The 19,999-nt window shown below is 41.1% G+C and overlaps 1 protein-coding gene across 1 annotated transcript; it reads left to right on the forward strand.

Moving 5' to 3' along the window:
* Positions 1-7,886: 7,886 nt before the first annotated feature.
* LOC101177713 lies at positions 7,887-13,041 on the forward strand. Its single transcript, XM_004089826.2, has 2 exons — positions 7,887-7,926; positions 11,962-13,041. Exon 2 carries the CDS (start codon positions 11,982-11,984, stop codon positions 12,513-12,515), a length of 534 nt encoding a protein of 177 aa, XP_004089874.2. The 5' UTR covers positions 7,887-7,926; positions 11,962-11,981; the 3' UTR covers positions 12,516-13,041.
* Positions 13,042-19,999: the final 6,958 nt, after the last annotated feature.

Here is a 19,999-nt window from a genome sequence, read left to right on the forward strand (position 1 = left end):
TCCAGCCTGGGCAACAAGAGTGAGACTCCGTCTCAAAAAAAAAAAAAGTAGATGAAGTTAATTTTAGTAATATAATTTATTTGATCCAAAATTTCTAAAATATCATTTCAACATGAGAGATATATATATATCTGTTTCCATTTTTAACTTTACATGAACAGAATTAAATAAAATTAAAATTCTTCCGCTTAGTTGTAGAAGCCACATTTTACCTACTTGAGAGCCACTGACTGTCTTGTTCAACAGAACAAGCCTACAGTACAAAGAAAACTTCCAGCTTGTGGCATCCAACTCTTTCACATGCTGACTCCTGTCCACCTGTATCCCATCTCCTGCCATCCCATCCCTCCTGCCAACAGCAGCAGCACCAGCACCTTCTCTGGCCACAACAAACCATCTGCTCTTCCTCCAAACAGACCATTCTGTTTCTCACTTCTACACCTTTGTCCATGCTGACTTATCTGCCTTAAAAGTTCTTTCTCTCAGTAATAGAGCCAGAAAAAGTGACATATATTGTTGAGCATTGATGGAGTTCAGGACATGCTACTTTAAAATATAGCACCTTGGCATTTCAGAAAACAGCAGAAGCAGAAGCTACCCTCACCTTGCCATCACTCGTCTGCCCGAAGCAGGACATAAGACCCTCATTCGAGAGATGCCCTTCCTTATCTCTGAAGATAAAGGAACATCCTTATCTCTGAAGACATAGGAACATTGAGAAGAATGGAGTATGCTTATCTATGAAGACATGGGAACAACGAGAAAAATGGAGTATGCTTATCTCTGAAGACATGAGAACACAGAGAAGAATCTGAACAAACAGGGTTTGCTAAGTTCCCTGCAGTTTATTGACATTAGATTATACTCTTTTGTCCTCCCATTGTATTTCTCTGTGACTGTCCATGATTCATCAAACCTGAACATAATAATATACAAGTCTACCTGTTTCTTTGGGTCTTCATTTCCAAAGCCTCCCATGTTCATAAATATATTAAATAAATGTATATGCTTTTCTCTTGTAAATCTGTCTTTCATTATAGGGACCTCAGCCATAAACCTAAGATGGGAAAAAAAGATATTATTTCATCCCCTACAGTGTTAAGGCCTGATTTTGCCTCCTCAGTGAAGATATCTCAGGCACTCCAGACTGAGGTTCCTCTAAGCCTCTGCACTTCTGTGGTGCTTTAATACCTCTTTTGGAGTAAACTATATTTTCTGCATCAAAGGTTGCAACACATGATTTGACACCTCTACTGACAACTAGGCAGACTATTGAAAATAAAGGGAAAATGTTTTTTGCAATTATAGTACTTATCATATGATATTGAAATTGTGTTTGTACATGCCTGAGTGGCAAGCTTCTCAAGGTCACAGTTTCTCGCCTTTGTATCCCCAGTTCTAGTTCAATGCCTGGTGGCTGTTAGCTCCTTCCCCACTTATTAGATTAAACAGGACAAATCTCTCCCCATGCATACGGCAAATACTCCTGGGACAGGAAGTTTGTGAATCAACTGTGTATGCTGCTTCTTCTTTCCCTTAACCTTCACTGCATTTTGCTTTATTAAAACATTCCTAGAATGTTTGTTCCTATTCAAGGTATACATAATCAATGACGATAAAAACTGTTACCAATTGTACAGGGGTTTACATTCTGACTTAGACTAAGAAGACAAAATATAAAGGACAGAGGGAGAGGCATCTTACAATTAGAAGGAAGAACCTGGCCAGCAGGGAGTTTTTTTGTTGGAGTTGCTGAAAGCATACCTCGTGTATACCCAGGTACTGCTGGGTACAAGATTAAGTCGTTTCAGAAAGAAACCATAGTACAGCTACTTTGGAAGTCAGTTTGGCTGTTTCCTACAAGACTAAGCATACTCTTACCATATGATCTAGCAATCACATTCTTTGGCATTTACTCAAATGAGTTGAAAACGTGTCCACACAAAAATCTGCACACGAATGTTTATAGAAGCTTTATTGCCAAAATTTGGAAGTAACAAAGATGCCCTTCAGTAGGTAAATGGATAAATTGTGGGATATCCAGACGATGGAATACTACTCAATGCTAAAAACAAATTAGTTATCAAGTCATGAAAAGATATGGAGGAAATTTAAGTGCATATTACTAAGTGAAAGAAGCCGATCTGAAAAGGGCTATATACTGTAGGTTCCCAACTATATCACATTCTGGAAAAGGCAAAACTATGGAGACAGGAAAAAAGATCAGTGGTTGCCAGGGGTTAGTGGGGAGGAAGGGGTGATAGGTGGAACATAGAGGATGTTTAAGGTAGTGAAAGTATTCTATATAAAACTTTAATGGTGAATACATGTCATTATACATTTGTCAAAACTCGTAGAACATACATCAAGAGGGAAGCCTAATGTAAACTATGAACTTTGGGTGATAATGATACATCAGTGTAGATTCACTGTAACAATGAACCACTCTGACAGGGGATGTTGATAGTGAGGGAGCTTATGTGTGTGTAGGGGGAAGGGGATACATGTGAAATCTCTATACTTTCTGCTCAATTTTGCTGTGAACCCCAAATTGTTCTAGAGCTAAATTGTATTAAAAAAATCAATGCCATCAAATGAGGAAAATATCTGTTCATGAGCTTCTGTGATGCTTGAGGAAAAAGTAGTTTCCTACATTCTCCATGGCTCAGAAGCCTCCCTGAATCCCAAGCTGGGTGAGGTAGGTACTCCCTGCACCTGCCACCCCCCAATTCACACATTTGCTCATTCATCTTCTCTGCTAGACTGCGAGCCCCTTGAGGGCAAGGACTATGTTTGGTTTTGGTGCTGCACCTTCATTGTCTGGTGCAAGGCCTGGCATCTATTAATGCACATGTGCTCAATCAGCGAATCAGGGTGTGGACAGTTAGCTGCTGACTCCAAGCATGCTGACTCCAGCCATACCTCTGGACACCTCATAGTACAGTTCTGTAGGAAATCAGTGGTGCCTGATGCTGCAAGTGGCATTTTCTCCAGGGAAGATGGGGCAATTTCTTCCTGTGCTATGTTGGGGTCTGCTTGAGAGCCCATCTGAAAAGGACAGTTTCTGTTTCTGTAAACAGCATAAAAATGGAGAAAGTAAAAACACTAGGATGGAGTTCTTGATGGAAAGAAATCTCTGTAGATGAGGAAAATAACAATCAGCCAAGGGGAAACCGATGGAGATTTGGGCGGATCTTGTTTCAGGCCCAACTCCTTCCCTTACCTACTGAGTGAAGGTGCACAAGTCACCAATCTCGCAAGCCTATTCTTGATGAATGGAATGAGAAAGCACTTGGGTTGGATGATCTCAATGCTCTCTTTTACTTTTGTGATTTAACAAAGCCCCACAGCAAATGAATTATTTTTAGCCTTGGTTGTCTACGTGAAGCAATTCAGCAGCTGTCTCTGGTATGCTTTCATTTATTACCTTGTTTAAAATAGTTATTATTTACAGTAATTTTTATTTCATTATGGTGCTGGGATTCTCAGTTGCTCCTCTCTAGATCTACTGCATGCTGTGCCCTGCAGACTGCCTCTTTTGTACTCCCTTGCCATTTCAGTTTGGCCAGTGGAAAGCACTGGAAGGAGATCAGTGGGCAGGGGGAGAGAGAGGCCAGGGTATTTCTTCTCCATTCCTTCCCTGCCGTACTAGTTTCCTGGGACTGTCATAACAAATTGCCACAAACTGGGTAGCTTAAAGTAACTGCAATTTATTCTCTCACACAGTTTTGGAGACCAGAAGTCCAAAATCAAGGTGCCAACAGGGCTGGCTCCTCTTGAAGGCTCTTAGAGGCCACCCCTTGCACGCCTCTCCCCTAGCTTCTCATGGCTGCTGGCAATCCTTGGCATTCCGTGGTTTGTAGACACATTACTCCAATCTCTGCCTTTATGTTCACATGACTTTTTACCTTGTATCTTTCTGTGTCTCAAATCTCCTCCTTTCTCTTATAAGGACACAAGTAGTTGGTGTCCACCCTAAATGCAGGAGGACCCGTTAAGCCCATCCTAAATCCAGGATGATCTCATCTCGAAATCCTTAAATACATTTGCAAAGACCCTATTTCCAAATAAAGTCAAATTTACAGGTACCAAGGGTAAGGACTTGGACATATCTTTTGGGGGCCACAGTTTAACCCACTACATCTGCCCTGATGTCATATCTCTGATAAAAGCAGAGACATCTAGAGGAGTGATATCTCTTCCATAATTCAATTCTCATGAGTAACACTCCTCTCTTTGTCCCTTTTGCCCTAGGAATAGTAATAGTTTCCCTTTATTAGCTAGACTCTGAGTGTCACAGAGACCCTGTGATAAGAGATTAAATTGTTAAGCATGCTTCTAGTTAAAAATAACAGGCTGGGCGCAGTAGCTTATGCCTGTAATCCCAGCAATTTGGGAGGCCAAGGCTGTGGATCACCTGAGGTCAGGAGTTTGAGACCAGCCTAACCAACATGGTGAAGCCTCATCTCTACTAAAAATACAAAAATTAGCCAGGCATGGTGGTTCATGCCTATAATCCCAGCTACTCAGGAGCCTGAGGCAGGAGAATCGCTTGAACCTGGGAGGCAGAGGTTGCAGTGAGCCCAGATCACGCCATTGCACTCCAGCCTGGGTGACAGAGCGAGACTCCATCTCAAAAATGATAATAATAATAATAATAATAATAGCATAAGAATAAATTTGTATTCCTGGAAAATAACTGACAAGAAGTGAAAGTGAGCCTGGACATAGAGTTCATAAAGATGAAGCTAGGCAGGAAGATAGAGTGAATTTTATATTTTTCTTGAAGAAGAATCATCTTATATTTGATTCACTTTTTCTGAGCATTTCTCAGAATTCACTTGTTAGAATTTACTGGGAAAATAAGAAGTAACAGTCATTGTGAGGTAAAGACTGAATTTAATGTCATATCAAAGAAATAGGTCTAATATATAAGAATTATCTAGGATTTTTAAAAAAGCTATTGATTTTATACTTTAATGTTGATATACTAAATTAGAATCCATAGATATGTTCTACATATCTTTACACCAAACTCTTAACACACAAGGGATTAATTTATGAATATTTGGAGTAAGACAGTCTTGGTTTGGGTTCCCCAAAAGGCATACCCTGAAATAAGGATTTGAGGAAAGTAGTTTATTGGAGAGGGCTGGTCCTGGGAAAGTGAGACAGAGAAAGGAAGGACGTCAATAAAGAATACATCGTTAAGGCAGTTATCATTTCCCGCAACTGTAGCTCAATCCAGATGGGTGAATGTGAGAAGCTATATAGGAATGCCTCCTTCACCTGAGTTGAGAAGTGAGGAATCTGGACTAGTTATTCCTCAACTCCTTGCCCATCTTCAGTTGAGAACTGCTTCTGAGGGCATGACTCTCCAGAACTTCTGGCTTATCCTTTTTGCCGGGCTGAAGAAAAGTCCTCAGGCAGAACTTTTGGATATTCATGGTGACAGCATTGGCTTATAGAGGTGAATGTGAAGGGGATATAAGTGGGACGCTGGCAGCAGCTGCTCAAGAAATTAATGTCATTAAAGAAAAAGACAAAACCAAAAATACACACATCCTGGCAATGTGGCAAACTTTATTATATATCCCCAAATCTTCCTTCTGTCTCTGTTCTTGCCGTTGCTACATTGTGGGCAGAGTGTAATTCACCACCTCCGTGACTCGTGTTGTCCAATGGAAGGTTGAGAGACATGATAATAGCAGATATTTTAAATGACCTGCATGCAGGAGGTTTCCTGTGACCTCCTGTGCCTCAGTCATCTCTGTTTTTACTTAGAATTCCACTTTAGGGAATCAGTTCTACAAAAATACATGCATACAAAAATTAATTATGTAAAATTATGGTCATTGCAGAATTAATTGTAAAGGCCAAAAAAATAGAAATAACATTATAATATAAGAATGGGTAAATAAGTTACAGCATATTCTTTCTGTAGAATTTTATGCAGTATGTCCTTAAATGGAAAGATGTGAATAATATAAAAATTTGGAAAAGCAAATTTCAGAACTATATATAATCCCCATTTTTTAACAACAAAGATGATAATTATGCATATTCAAAGACACATATTTGCATCTTTCTTATATACAGTTAGAAAAAAACTGAATGTAAAATATATCTTTGGGCATTGCAGTTGAGGGAAGTAAAGGAAACCCCTGCTAATAGTTCTTTTAAATGTCATACATGAAACATGTATCAGAGGAAAAAAAGAAATTTTTATTTCAATAGGTTTTTGGGGAAATGATGGTGTTTGGTTACATGAATAAGTTCTTTAGTGGGGTTTTCTGAGATTTTGCTGCACCCATCACCCATCACACTGTACCCAATGTGTGATCTTTTATCCGTCACCCGCCTCCCCCACTTCCCATTCCCAAGTCCCCAAAGTCCATTGTATCATTCTTGTGCCTTTGCATCCTCATAGCTTGGCCCTCTTTAAGATAAAAAATTTAATGAGCAAAGGATACAAAATGAAAGTAAAAGGTTTTTTCCTTGTCTTCATACCAGTCTCCATACCACAGATAACTAATTCTGTAATTTATTCTAAAAACTCTTTTAATGCATATGTTCACACCATATATGCATCTGTCAGTTCTTATAAAAATGTTACATGTGGTACTGCAACTTGTTCTTTTGACTCTTGAGGTCACAGAACTACCTCAGTCTTTTCACAGAGGCATCCTTATTCCGTCATACGGGTTTACTGTTATGAGTTAACTTGCCCCCACTTATGAATACTGGGTGTTTCCAGTCTTTTGCTGTTGCAAAACAATGTAGCAATAAATATTCTTGTTCATATATTTTGCTAAACATTTGTAACTATATCTATTGTGTAAATTTCTGGCAGAGGGATTACCAGTGAAAGGAGATGTACATTTTAACTTCTGAAAGATATTGTCAAATTATCCTCCAGAAAGAACACACCAATGCACATTTCCACCAATGACTTGGGAAAGTGTTCATTTTCCCTTTAGGTTTGTAGCACTAGGTGTCATTAAACATCTATATTTGCCAAAGAGGTGAAAAAAATCTTATTTATTAATTGTTGTTTATTTGTATTTATTTAATTCTGAGAGATTAATTTGTCATTTGTTTTCTGACCAGTTGTATTCCTTTTTCTGCAAACATTAGTAACCTTTGACCATTTTCCTCTTGGGTTGGTCATCTTTTTCATACTGACTTGTAAAAGCTCTTTGATAATTGAGGAAGTTTAACTTTTTACCATTTGTTCTGCAAACACATTTTTCCAGTTTGCTATTAATCTTTTGACTGTTTATGGCATTTCTTTTCCTCATACAGCGTTTTGAAATGTTTATATGGTTGAACATGTTAATTTTGTTTCTTATTGGCTTCCGGATTTTGTTCTTATTTAAAGCAGCCTTTCTCACCACAGATTATAAATTCTTTTGGAACTTTTATCTTTTTTTTATGTTTAAATCATTGATCCAGCTGGAACTTATTTTGGTGGAGAGGAATGTTTACTTTTAACTTTGTAGGTATCTAAAATTATTTGAGTTTTCTAAAATGAGCAAGTGTTCTTTCTATAAAAGTGCCAGTAAATGAAAACAGATGAATGAAATGAAAAGATAAGGCATAATAACCCACAGGACAAAGCCTAGAGACAGAAAGACGAGGTAAGAGGTATTTTAATCATCTCAGTTGGGCTATTCATTCAGTACATTGACCACCTATTATTTGTCAGGCCCAGTGCTAGATCCCAAAGCCAAAATAAGGGCCTGGATTGAGAAACTGACAATGGTAATGAGAATGAGGAGAAGAACTGATGGAAGTGTTTTAGCCCATAGAATGATCACCATGGCAACGGGAGCCTGAATCATCACTATGGAGACACAGTGCTTCAGATTATGACTAGAGGGATGGTGTCATTTTGTCAGTGAAAATTTCGAAAAAGGTAAACAGGTATGTTGCAGATGTTTCAAAATAACACTATTACTTGCCAAATCGAGGTTAGTGCCCTGCTTTTTCCCACTGTTCTGTTTGGGAAGACTAGAGACAAAATAATTCACAAATAACATAGATTAAGACAAGCACAAGCTTTATTTGGTCATTTCTGCTCATGACTGCACCAGATAGGAACAGCCTTTCATTCAAAGACGTTAGCATCCAATATAACACACATCACATATATGGCCCAGTGTCCTGGACCTCTGATCCCCAGGCTGCTTGGTTGTTTGGAGGGACTACTCATACATTTCTTCCCTGCAGCAACCATGAAGACCTCTGTCCAACACTTATGGCCCAAGAGAAGCACATATATTTGGGAGTGAGACTTGGTTTTAATGGGGAATTTGATTAGGGATTGAATTATTTGATTATTGCCAATATGTGGCAAACGTGACTTGCTTAATGAGTACAGCTGAGGCCGCATTCATCATTACGTCCAAATAATAATGCCTCTTCACCCCTCCCTCTGCACACAGAACTTCCAGCCTCACTTTCAGGGGCACTGAGAACTTCGGCAGTCATGGCAGCTGAAGGGGTTCACACAGGCTTTAGGTCAGTCTGTAACAGCATTGTGTTTCTACCACTGCCTGGCTCTGGTCACTGCTCACGCCACTGCCAACCCTGTCCTGCAGTGTCCAGCCACCATGTAGGCCCAAACAAAGTGACTGCTTCCCTTTTATCTGTTCACCTTTAGGCTCTTCCCTAATTCCCTGTGCACAACTTAAAGTAGATTGTCACACTAGGTGTGAATTTTATTTTTCTTTTCTTTTTATTTATTTATTTATTTTATTTTTTTTTTTTTATTGAGATGGAGTTTCACTCTGTCACCCAGGCTAGAGTGCAGTGGCAGCACAATCTCTGCTCACTGCAACCTCTGCCTCCCTGGTTCAAGCAATTCACCTGACTCAGCGTCCTGAGTACCTGGGATTACAGGTGTGCACCACCACACCCGGCTAATTTTTTTTTTTTTTTTAAGTAGAGACGGGGTTTTACCATGTTGGTCAGGCTGATCTCGGACTCTTGACCTTGTGATCCGCCCGCCTCGGCCTCCCAAAGTGGTGGGATTACAGGTGTGAGCCACGGCACCCAGCCAGGTGTGAATTTTCTTAAAGCTTCGGGATAGCCAAAGGGAAACTTATAGCTGGTTACCAGATGAGACTGCTTTGGGGAACAAGGCCCAGGCTCAACCACCTCCATGTGACTGAGGCCAGTTTACCTCCATCTTGGAATGCCCTCAACAAGAATCTATAACTTTTTATAAAATGATTCTGTAAAATTGGTTTCTGATTTGAGCCTAGCAAACATCTTGGAATTTGCTTCCTTTAATTCAGTGTACTTAACATCTAGGCCCTCCAGGAATGTATGGGGTTCCCAGCCCACAGGGGTCCTCTGCCCTGGCTGATGCGGTAGGTGCCCTGTGCCTATTAGCCTACCACATAGGTGCCCTATCGCTTATTAAATAGGGTTTAGGGGGAAAACTGTGAGGAATGGTTGCCCATTAGAATCTCTGGAGGGCTTTGAAAAATACTGATACCTGGGTTCCATTCCCCAGACATTCTAATTTAATAGTTCTGGGGAATGCCCAGGGCATGGAATTTCTAAAAATTCTCCCAAGTGATTCTAACACCAAAGTTGAGAACCACTGCTCTTATGAAAGCTATTGTAGGGTGAATTAAATAGAAATAATCTGTTCAAGCAAGCAAAGTCCAGTAATCTCCTTTGGTTATATCAGGCTCCAGAAATGATGGGCAGGCACTGCATGTTTTCTGTAGTCCCCCTTGAGCTCTCCATAGCAACCAGATGGAATGGATTCCATTGTCCTGGCCTGGTTGGTTCCACGCTATCCCCTACATGACATGGAAATTGTTGGAATAGACTAGACATTAATTTATGTGGACATGTTAAGTGTTTCATAAATGTTTCCTAACATTATTATTATCTGGTGAGAAGCTGGCTTTGCTGGGCATTAGAACACACACGCACACAGTTCCTTCTTTCCAGTGTCCTCTTTTCTGCACATAGTGGAAAAGGTTGAGGCTCCTATTATTGGCATTCTGCAAAAACTTGCCATGCAGGCCCAAAGCAATACAAGTACTTTGAGGTTTGAGGCTACCCAGCAGCCCATTATATCTAGTAGTGACCACCATTTACTATTTTGTATTGGGTAGGCATCCCTCAGGTTGAAATCACTGCCATGGAAGCAGCCAAATTTCATGACCCTGGTTTACACCAGCTATCACCCTCTTCACAGGCAAATGGAACATCACAGGCTTCCAACAGATTCTAATAATGCAGAAGTAGCAAAGGGCACACTTCTGGAATTTTTTGTTTGAAGTTGCAAGCCCCCCAGATCCTACTAGGAAACAGAGCAAAGCCAGCCAGCTGGGTTAGGATCTACCATAAAAGTACAGTTCCACAAAGACCATTTTAAATAACACATGGAAATTAAAGTAGTCCTAGTTTCATATTGGTGAGGCCTGCCTCATCTTCCTGAACTGGGGTCAATCATTCAGATACTATTTTCTAGGTTTGTACTCTACAAAACAATTGGTAACTTGGGGAAAGCAACAAACTCAGGTATCATATATTTGTAATTTAAAAAGACAGGGCTGGGTACAGTGGCTTACACCTGTAATCCCAGAGCTATGGGAGGCCAAGATTGGCCAATTGCTTGAGCCTAGGAGTTCAAGACTACCCTGGGCAACATAAAAAGTCCCCTCATCTCTACAGATGAAAAAAAAAACAAGAACTGGGCATGGTGGTACACACGTGTAGTCCCAGCTGCTTGGGAGGCTGAGGTGAGAAGCTCACTTCAGCCCGGGAGGTAGAGGGCTGCAGTGAGCCATGATTGTGCCATTGTCTTCCAGCCTGGGCAACAGAGCAAGACATTGTCTCCAAAAAAAAAAAATCCATCTCTATAAAAAATAAAATTAACCAGGTGACAGAGCAAGAGGAGGAAGAGGAGGGGAAGGAGGGAGAGGAAGAAAAAGAAAACAAAAAAATTATTCTGCCTAAATCTCTTACCTATCTGATGTGCATCTAATGAGGACAGTGCAGCCTATAGAGGGAGGTTCTCTCAAAATGTGGGTGCAGGGCATGCATGAGCTCCATCCCCACAGTGTGCAGAAATCATGGGGCTGCAGGGAGGTGTAGTAGAATGTGGATGGTTGAAAGGATGGCATCAGCTACATTGGTTGGAGGGCATCAGGGAGTTTTCAGACCATTCCAGTTTGTCTCAGATGAAATCTTTGGGAAGAAATGGACAGGGGCACTTACACTAGAGTAAGCAGTAGAACATGGTAGCTAGTGTATGAGTTCTGGAATGGGGCTTTCTGGGCTTATGTCCAACTCTGCTAGTTGTTACTAGATGTGTAACTGTGGGCAAGTTTCTTAACTCTCTATGACTTAGTTTATCTCCCTGTAAAATGGGAATAACAATAATAGTACCTACCTTGTGGGGGTTGTGGCAAGGATTTTAAAGCATTGCCAAAAAACATATTCAGTACAATGCTTGGCGGATATTAAGTGCTCACTGGAGTTAACATATTTTTGTGGTTATTGTGACAAAATGGTCTCTGGCATCAGTGAGATTTAGGTTCCAGTCTTAACTCGGCCACTTCCTGTGTAACCTAGAGCAACTGAACTTTCCTGAGTCTCAGTTCCCTCACTTATGGCCTGGGGATAGCAGCAATTCAAACTTCACTGGATTATGATTTGGGCGTAAAGTAGTAGACCCACTTCCTAGCAGGTAGTTCGTACATATCAGCTGTTGTTATTTCCTAGAGCCTGATGAGAAAGAGCTCACAATGGGTTGCACTCTACTCTCTTCCTCATTCAGGACCCAAGGTGGGGGGTGGGGCGGGGGAGAGGGTAAACTCTACAGGGGGCCTCTGTATGCCCTGCCTTTACACTCACCTGCTCTCAGGCCCCTTTGGTCCGCAGCTCCCAGGTTGTCTCCAAATGTGACAATTCGTCAATTTCTTCCTGTAGGTAACAACCCTGCCTGTAATATGGCAATGATTTTGAGTCTATCCCTGCCATCATTGGAGGGTCTGAAAGTCGCACCTTTGGATAACCCCAAGGGGCAGTCCAAGGGGCAGGACTTCCCAGGGTCGGTAGAAGGAATGCGCAAGCGTCAGGTGGCCACCAGAGACCTGCTGCCGGTGGCCAAGGGTATCATCCCGGGCCGAGGTTCCAGGCTGGGACGCGGAGACCCACGGCCCTCCTTGGGATCCCTGGCATCCTGGAGGAAAGGTGAGGGCGCATCACCCCCTGGCGGCAGCCGGGCAGACTCCAAAGCGGCCGAGGTGGTGCTGCGCGCCGCGCTGTCTCTTCTTCCTCTAGCGAAGGCAAGCGATGCTGCTGCAGGGACATTTCGCTCGCGCCGGGGGCCAGCTCTGCATTCTCGCTTCGTTTCTCGGACAACAGCAGCGTTAGTGCTAAGAGCAGCACTGTGCAGCCCGCCCATCCCGCCCCCAAAGCCAACTAACCCTCCCACACTCGCTTTCTGCAGGAGGCGGAGTTTTCAAGCTGAGAGGCCGTGAGCGCCTAGAGCTGGGTGACCGCAGGGAAAGTCCTTCCTGAGGGACAAGGGCCGCTCGCGCCGCCAGAGCAGGTGAGTTCTTGAACTTGAGAGAGCCTAGGACGCACCTGGGCAGGTGCCTGGGTGGTGGCCCTTGAGAGTCAACATAAGTCAACGAGGCCAGGACCGAACCAGCCGGCCTGAAAGTGCGCGATGTCCTTCCTGTCCAGTGTGAGTGGGCATTGTCCAATCTGTTGAGTGCTTGACTAGAACAAAAAAGAAAGAGGAAAGGCCAATTCTCTCTCTTGAGCTGAGACATCGTCTCCTTCTGCTCACTGCCCATGGTTTGGGGCTTCCTACTCCTTAGCCTTAGGAGTGCAGGACTTATATCCGTGTCTTCACCTTCCCGCAGTCGCCTCCATTCCTCGGGCCTTTGAACTAGGACTGAATTATACCACCAGCTTTCCTGATTCTCTAGCTTGCAGATGGCAGATGGTGGAACTTCTTAGCTTCCATAATCTCATGAGCGATAATAAACACACACACACATACATTTTTTTCTATTCGTTCTGTTTCTTGGCAAACTGGGAATAGAGGGTGACTTTCCAAATGTACAGCAAATATCATACTTCCTGGTGAAATGTGAGAAGGAGTGCCATGAAAGCCAGGTGCTCTGCCAAGAGGCCCACCGTGAGTACCAATGCTCTGCATGCAATGGAAGTTCTGGTCTTGACCTGTTGAATACTGTTGCCACTAGCCACAGGTGGTTATTTAAATTTAAATTGAATTAAAAATTCAATTCCTGAGTCTCACTAACTGTATCTCAAGTGCTAAATAGCCATACATGGCTGCCGTATTGGAGAACCCACCTATAGGACATTTCTATCATTGTAGAAAGTTCTATTGGACAAAGCTGGTCTAGCCAACACAAGAACCAAAAAATGAAAAAAGAGGCGTAAGGGTTGGAAAGAAAAAGGCAAGTTTTTCCTAATCTGTAGACAGTATGATTGTCCACACAGAATATCTAAAAAAAATCTGCAGGTAAACTATTAGAAATAATAAAGGAGTTTAGCAATGTCAGTATACACAAGATAGGCATAGTAACAGCTATGACATACTGACTGTTACTACACATTTGGCACTATGCCAAGGCTTTCATGTACTCTTACATGTTACAATAATTTAATTTTTACAAGAACCCTGAAGTAGCATTACTATTCCTACGTTGCAGATGTGGAAACTGAGGCAGAGTGATTAAGTAACTTGGTCAGAGTCACACAGCTAAATTAGAAGAAGCCAGAATTCAAACCTCAGGCAAACTAGCTCTGTAGTTTGCACTTTAACACCATGCTATTTTGCCTCCATTGCATTCCGAAGTCCCAACAAACCAAATTAGACAACATAATAGGAGGCTGGTCATTGTGGCTTATGCCTATAATCCCACCATTTAGGGAGCCCGAGGTGGGAGGATCATTTGAGTCCAGGAGTTCTAGACTATCCTGGGCAGTATAGGGAAACCTCATCTCAACAAAATAATTTAAAAATTCGCTGAGTACGTTGGTGCACACCTGTAGTTCCAGCTACGCCAGATGGAGGCTGAAGTGGGAGGATCACTCGAGCCTGGGAGAAGGAGGTTGCAGTGAGCTGAGACTGCGCTACTGCATTCCAACCTGGATGACAGAGCTAGACCTTGTCTTTTAAAAAAAACTGTCTTCACAAGAACAACATTTGTAAAAGAAATTAGGCATAATGCTCACAAAAGATGCAAGACTGAACGCCTTACTTTGGGGAAAGTCCTGGCTCTCAAGGATAGAGAATGCTGTTTGGTATATATAATTGTGGCTGTAATTCCAGACAGTGAACCACCTCCTACATTTCCACCAACAAATCTGGCCAAATCTTCTGAAATTCATTTATCAAGCTCCTTCCCTGGGGTCAGATTTTTCAGGGCAACACCAGACAGCAATTCATCTTTCTGGATCAGCACTTGCGGCTTTCCCTCCTTCCAGAGGGGTGCCATCAGTAGCCTATTCTTCATCCAGCATAGTCTTGCTATGTTAGTAGCAACTTCAGTGACAGTGCATCAGTTTGGAATCTCTACCTGCCCAGAGTGCCAAAGATCTCTCCAATGCTTTACCTTCATTACTATACACACACTTTTTTTTTTTTTAGCACTGTAGAGAAGCTCTTATCCACATTCTAAGTAGTGATCAAAGGCTTCAAAATTTCCAAATTTTATTTGGCTACGTGGTTACAGAGGTCTGAAGGGGTTCTTTTCCAAATCTTTCTAAACATGAAACTTCTAGCCTCCACAACTGTGGGATAATGTTTCAATTGTTTAAGCCACTTAGACTGTGGTATTTTGTTGTAGATATCTGAATGGACTAAGACAAGTACCTATAAAACTTAAGAGGGTCTTAAGCTGGGGCTCATGGTAGAACTGTGTGCAATAAAATTGTTCTAAATGTAATCCTATGTTATTTATGCATTAAAACATTATTCTTAGAAGGACTCCAAAGGTGTCACCAGACTGGCAGTGAGATCCATGGCATTGAAAGAAAAAGGATTAAGAACCTCTTTACCTCCTTCCATCAGGTGTAAAATAAATAGATGTGGTATCAGGGCAAGATGACTCTCAACTTATTTTCAACCATAAATTTTACCAGGGCCTAACATATTCCGTGTTTATAACCTTTAATTATATTAAAATCTGTAGACTGATGCAGATATAGAGGAGGAAAACATTACATAGAATTTTCTAAAATATTTAATTCCAGCACACATTTATGTTGAGTTTGAGCCACCATGTACCATAGTACAACCATATGTACAGGTACCATATGGATAGTTAGCATATGCATGTACCTTATGTACCACAGCATACATATAAGTATTACAAATTACAGCAAATGTTATAAGTTCAACAAGAAAATTGAATATATGATTAATAATATTTTAAAGCCAAACTGTAAGAGTCCTTCCAGTAAAGAAGAGCTGCTGATGTCTGAAATGGAAACAACTTGCACATTTGCTGACAGTGCTTAGAGAAGGCTAATGAGTCAATGGTAATGGGTAAGTGGAGTAAGAAAATCAATCAAATATTTTTGCTATGCTAGGCCCTGGTCACTGTAAAGAAGGAGTCTATGATTTATTAAAAAAACTAAATAAACTAAATCTAAATATCATATCTTGTATAAAGGCAGAATAATAACTATATAATCTCCAGAGCTGGAACATCTCAGAACTCCTTCAACATCAAATCCCAATGTCAATCCAATAGACAAGTGTTGGCGACAATGGGGAGAAATTGAAATCCTTGTACACTGTTGGCAGAAATGCAAAATGGTGCATCCACTATGGAAAACAGTGTAGGGGTTCCTCAAAAAATTAAAATAGAGTTACCATATGATCTAGCAATCCCACTTCTAGGTATTTATCAAAAAGAATTAAAACGAGCATCTCGAAGAAATATTAGCATTCCTATGTTCATTGTAGCACTATTCACAATAGCCAAGATGTGGAAATAACCAAAATGTTCATTGACAGATGAATGGATAAAGAAAATGTGGTGTGCGTGTGTGTGTGTGTGTGTGTGTATACACAATGGAATACTATTAGCCTTAAAAAGGAAGGAAATTCTGCAATATGTGACAACATGGATGCATCTTGAGAACATTATGCTAAATGAAATAAGCTAGTCACAGAAAGACAAATACTGCTGCATGACTCCACTTATATGGGTATCTAAAATAGTCAAATTTATAGACTCAAATAGTGGGATGGTGGTTACCAGAGACTGGTGAGAGGGGAAATGAGGAGTCACTAATCATAAACTTTTAGTCAAGCAACATGAATAGACTCTAGAGATCTGCTGTGCAACGCTGTACCTGTAGTCAATAATAATGTATTGTGCACTTAAAAATTTGTTAAAAGGGGGGCTCAGCGTGGTGGCTCATGCCTGTAATCCCAGCACTTTGGGAGGCTGAGGCAGGCAGATCATGAGGTCAGGAGATCAAGACCATCCTGCTAATATGGTGAAACCCCGTCTCTCTACTGAAAATACAAAAAAAATTAGCTGGGCATGGTGGCACATGCCTGTAATCTCAGCTACTCGGGAGGCTGAGGCAGAAGAATCTCTTGAACCCAGGAGGCAGAGGTTGTAATGAGCTGAGATCGTGCCATTGCACTCCAGCTTGGGTGACAGAGCAAGACTCTGTCTCAAAAAAAAAAAAAAATTGTTAAAAGGGAAGATCACGTATTATGTGTTCTAACCACAATTAAAAAAAGAAATCCTAATGTTAAAAGACCAGTGCTTAATAAAATACAGAATAAGAATGGGAAAAATTAAGGAGGTACAGGCCAGGCTCTCATAAATATGTAAGTAAACTGGCTATGAGAATACACTTTTTAGAGGGTTTTCCTTTGTTTGTACAGAATTATATTTATGAAGGAAAAAGTTGTATAGAAACAGGCAGTATATATGAATAATACCAGCAACCTTCAGTTATCTATCTAATGAAATGGAAAAAGATATGGATAATATAAAGGAAATTTTATTTGATGTAAGTGGAGAATACATATACATATTTATGCACATGATCCATATACTTGGAGAAATATTCATAAATACTTAGATGTCAGGTAAGGTTGGATCCTCAGATGTCTGTTCTCAGCAACTTATTGAGTTGACTCTACTAGTTACTCTCAAACCAGCTTGCAACCAGCTGGATGATCCAAAAAATAGGAAAAAAAAAAAAAAAAACTAGACTAAACATTTGTCAAGTTCCTTGCTCTTTATAAAGCATTTTGACACATTTTCTCTGAAGCTATTTATTAGTTGCACTATGCATTGTACAAATATTGCTATACGTAAAAGATTTAGAATTAGTTTCTTTAAAGTAACCTTCCAAATTACAAGTGGTTTTAATATTCATTTCCTTTCAAAAAAATTTGTTTTTTAAAGTCGAGGTCTCAATCTGTTGCCTAAGCTGGAGTGCAGTGGTGCTCTCATAGCTCACTGTAGACTTGAACTCCTGGGCCCAAGCAATCCTCTCACTTCAGCCTCCCCAGTAGGCGGGACTACAGGCATGTGCCACCACCCCCGGCTTGGTATTCATTTATAATATTGTGTTCGGAATTGGTTCCTTCTGGCGGGTTCTTGGTCTTGCTGACTTCAAGATGAAGCTGTGGACCCTCGTGGTGAGTGTTACAGTTCTTAAAGACGGTGTGTCCGGAGTTTGTTCCTTCAGATGTTCAGATGTCTCCTGAGTTTCTTCCTTCTGGTGGGTTTGTGGTCTCGCTGACTTCAGGAGTGAAGCCACAGACCTTCGCAGTGAGAGTTACAGCTCATAAAGGGAGTGTAGACCCAAAGAGTGAGCAGCAGCAAGACTTATTGTGAAGAGCGCAAGAACAAAGCATCCACAGCGCAGAAGGGGGCCAGAGCAGATTGCCTGCTGGCTAGGGTGGCCAGCTTTTATTCCCTTATTTGGCCCCACCCACATCCTGCTGATTGGTCCATTTTACAGAGTGCTGATTGCTGCATTTACAAACCTTTAGCTAGACACAGAGCGCTGATTGGTGCGTTTTTACAGAGTGCTGACTGGTGCATTTACAAACCTTTAGCTAGACACACAGCGCTGATTGGTGTGTTTTTACAGAGTGCTGATTGGTGCATTTACAAATCTTTAGCTAGACACAGAGTGCTGATTGGTGGGTTTACAATCCTTTAGTTAGACAGAAAAGTTCTTCAAGTCCCCACCCGACCCAGAAGCTCAGGCGGCTTCACCTCTCAGTATTACATTGTTTGGTCAGATGTCAATTTATGTATATTATATTGTCTAACATTATAGTTTAAATGGACGTTTAACTGAAAAACTGTAGTAAAATTAGTGCTAATAGGTGTATAAGTGCTGAGAGAGAAAGGAATATTTAATTGAGCTAGAGGTATGAGTACTGTCAAGCATGGGTTCAAAAAGAAAATCTTTGAGAGCCTATATCTTTCTTCGTGGCTACAGACAAATGAGAAACAGGGACTCTTCCTGGAAGATGTACCCAACTATCTGTAGCCTTTCCTAGTCCTGTTGAATTGATCCTTGAATTGATTCATATATATGTTTGAACCTGATTCAAGAAAATGGAGGTAGCCAACCATAAGTCTCAAAACCAGCAGAGACGAGATATGTGTAAAGGGACAGAGCCATGTGATTTGTTAAAGTCAAGTTAATTAGAATGCTGAGTGCAAGTGTGGGGGTTATGTGGGAAGGCCAGTGGTGTGTGAGGTACACAGGTAGGGTGAGTTCAGATCATGAGAAAATTTGAATGCTGGAGTCTGGAATTTGTTCAGCAGAGCGTGGGAAGCCATGGAAAACTTAAGCGGATATTTTTAAAATGTGTCAAAATTTACCCGGAGTTTTGACACAGAGAGGAAGACTTTGCCTGACTTTTGTATCTCCTTTCACCTGTATATCTCCAGTACTCAAAGAGTTCCAGACACATAATAGGAGCTCACTGTATGAATTCAAGTGAAGAGAAGGTGCCCGGCTGGCATTGCAGCCAGGACAGGGCTTGTGGGTTTAGGTTGGACAGTGAGGAAGTTGAATGAATGAACTTAAGGGGACCTCTTTGGAGAAATTACACAAGATTTAAAAGCTATCTAGGATTATTTTAAAAACTTTGGGAGGCAATTTGACAATATACACCAAGGCATTTATAAATATTCCTATCATTTGATCCAGTAATTCTATTTGTGGGACTCTATGCTAAAGTAATAATCCTAAAGGAGGAAAAGTTTTATGCATAAAGAAGTTTTGCTTCATTATGCTATATGCTTCAAAAGCAATATTACAGTATTGCTTTTAATAGAGAAAAAATGGAAACAGTCTAACAATTGGGAAACAAGTTATTGTGTACCTTCTATCTGTGGGGGTATTTAATATGTTGTCATTAAAATTATTATAAAGACAACGTAATACCACAGATAAATCCTTAAGTTTGAAAACGTGCAAAACTGAACACAGAGTATTTTAAGTCATGGGAGTGCGCGAAGTGAAGGAGAAATCTCTCTCAGTTAAGTGTTCGGGAGTGGTAAAACACTTTTTCTTTCTTTTTATCTTTCTGTGTATTTTCCAAATTTTACATAATTACCTCATTTACTCAAATACTTATTAAGCATCCACTATGTGCCAGGCGCTGCTCTAGGAACTGCGGGTAACAGTGAATAAAACACAACTCCTGTCCTTGAGCCATAACATTTACAAGATAAATCAACTGAATGTCATACGAGACGATTAGTGCTCGGGGAAAAATAAGGCAAGGAAAGAGTAAAACTGATACTGCATTTACTTTTTGAAATGGAGGGGTAAGGTACTCCTCCAGGCAGAAGGACAGCAGGCTGAATTCGGAAATGCCCCAGCGGTAACAGAATGAAAGGGCTTGGGACACGCCAGCCTGTCAGCAACGCTGCAGCCGAGGCGGGGCGCGCGGGTTTAGGATGGGCGCGCGACAAGG

The sequence above is a fragment of the Nomascus leucogenys genome, chromosome 12 (assembly GCF_006542625.1).
Source record: "Nomascus leucogenys isolate Asia chromosome 12, Asia_NLE_v1, whole genome shotgun sequence".
Taxonomy (NCBI): domain Eukaryota; kingdom Metazoa; phylum Chordata; class Mammalia; order Primates; family Hylobatidae; genus Nomascus; species Nomascus leucogenys.

Excerpts from the sequence above, each read along its gene's own strand:
- LOC101177713 (XM_004089826.2), top strand. The coding sequence starts at position 11,982 with ATGGCAATGATTTTGAGTCTATCCCTGCCATCATTGGAGGGTCTGAAA.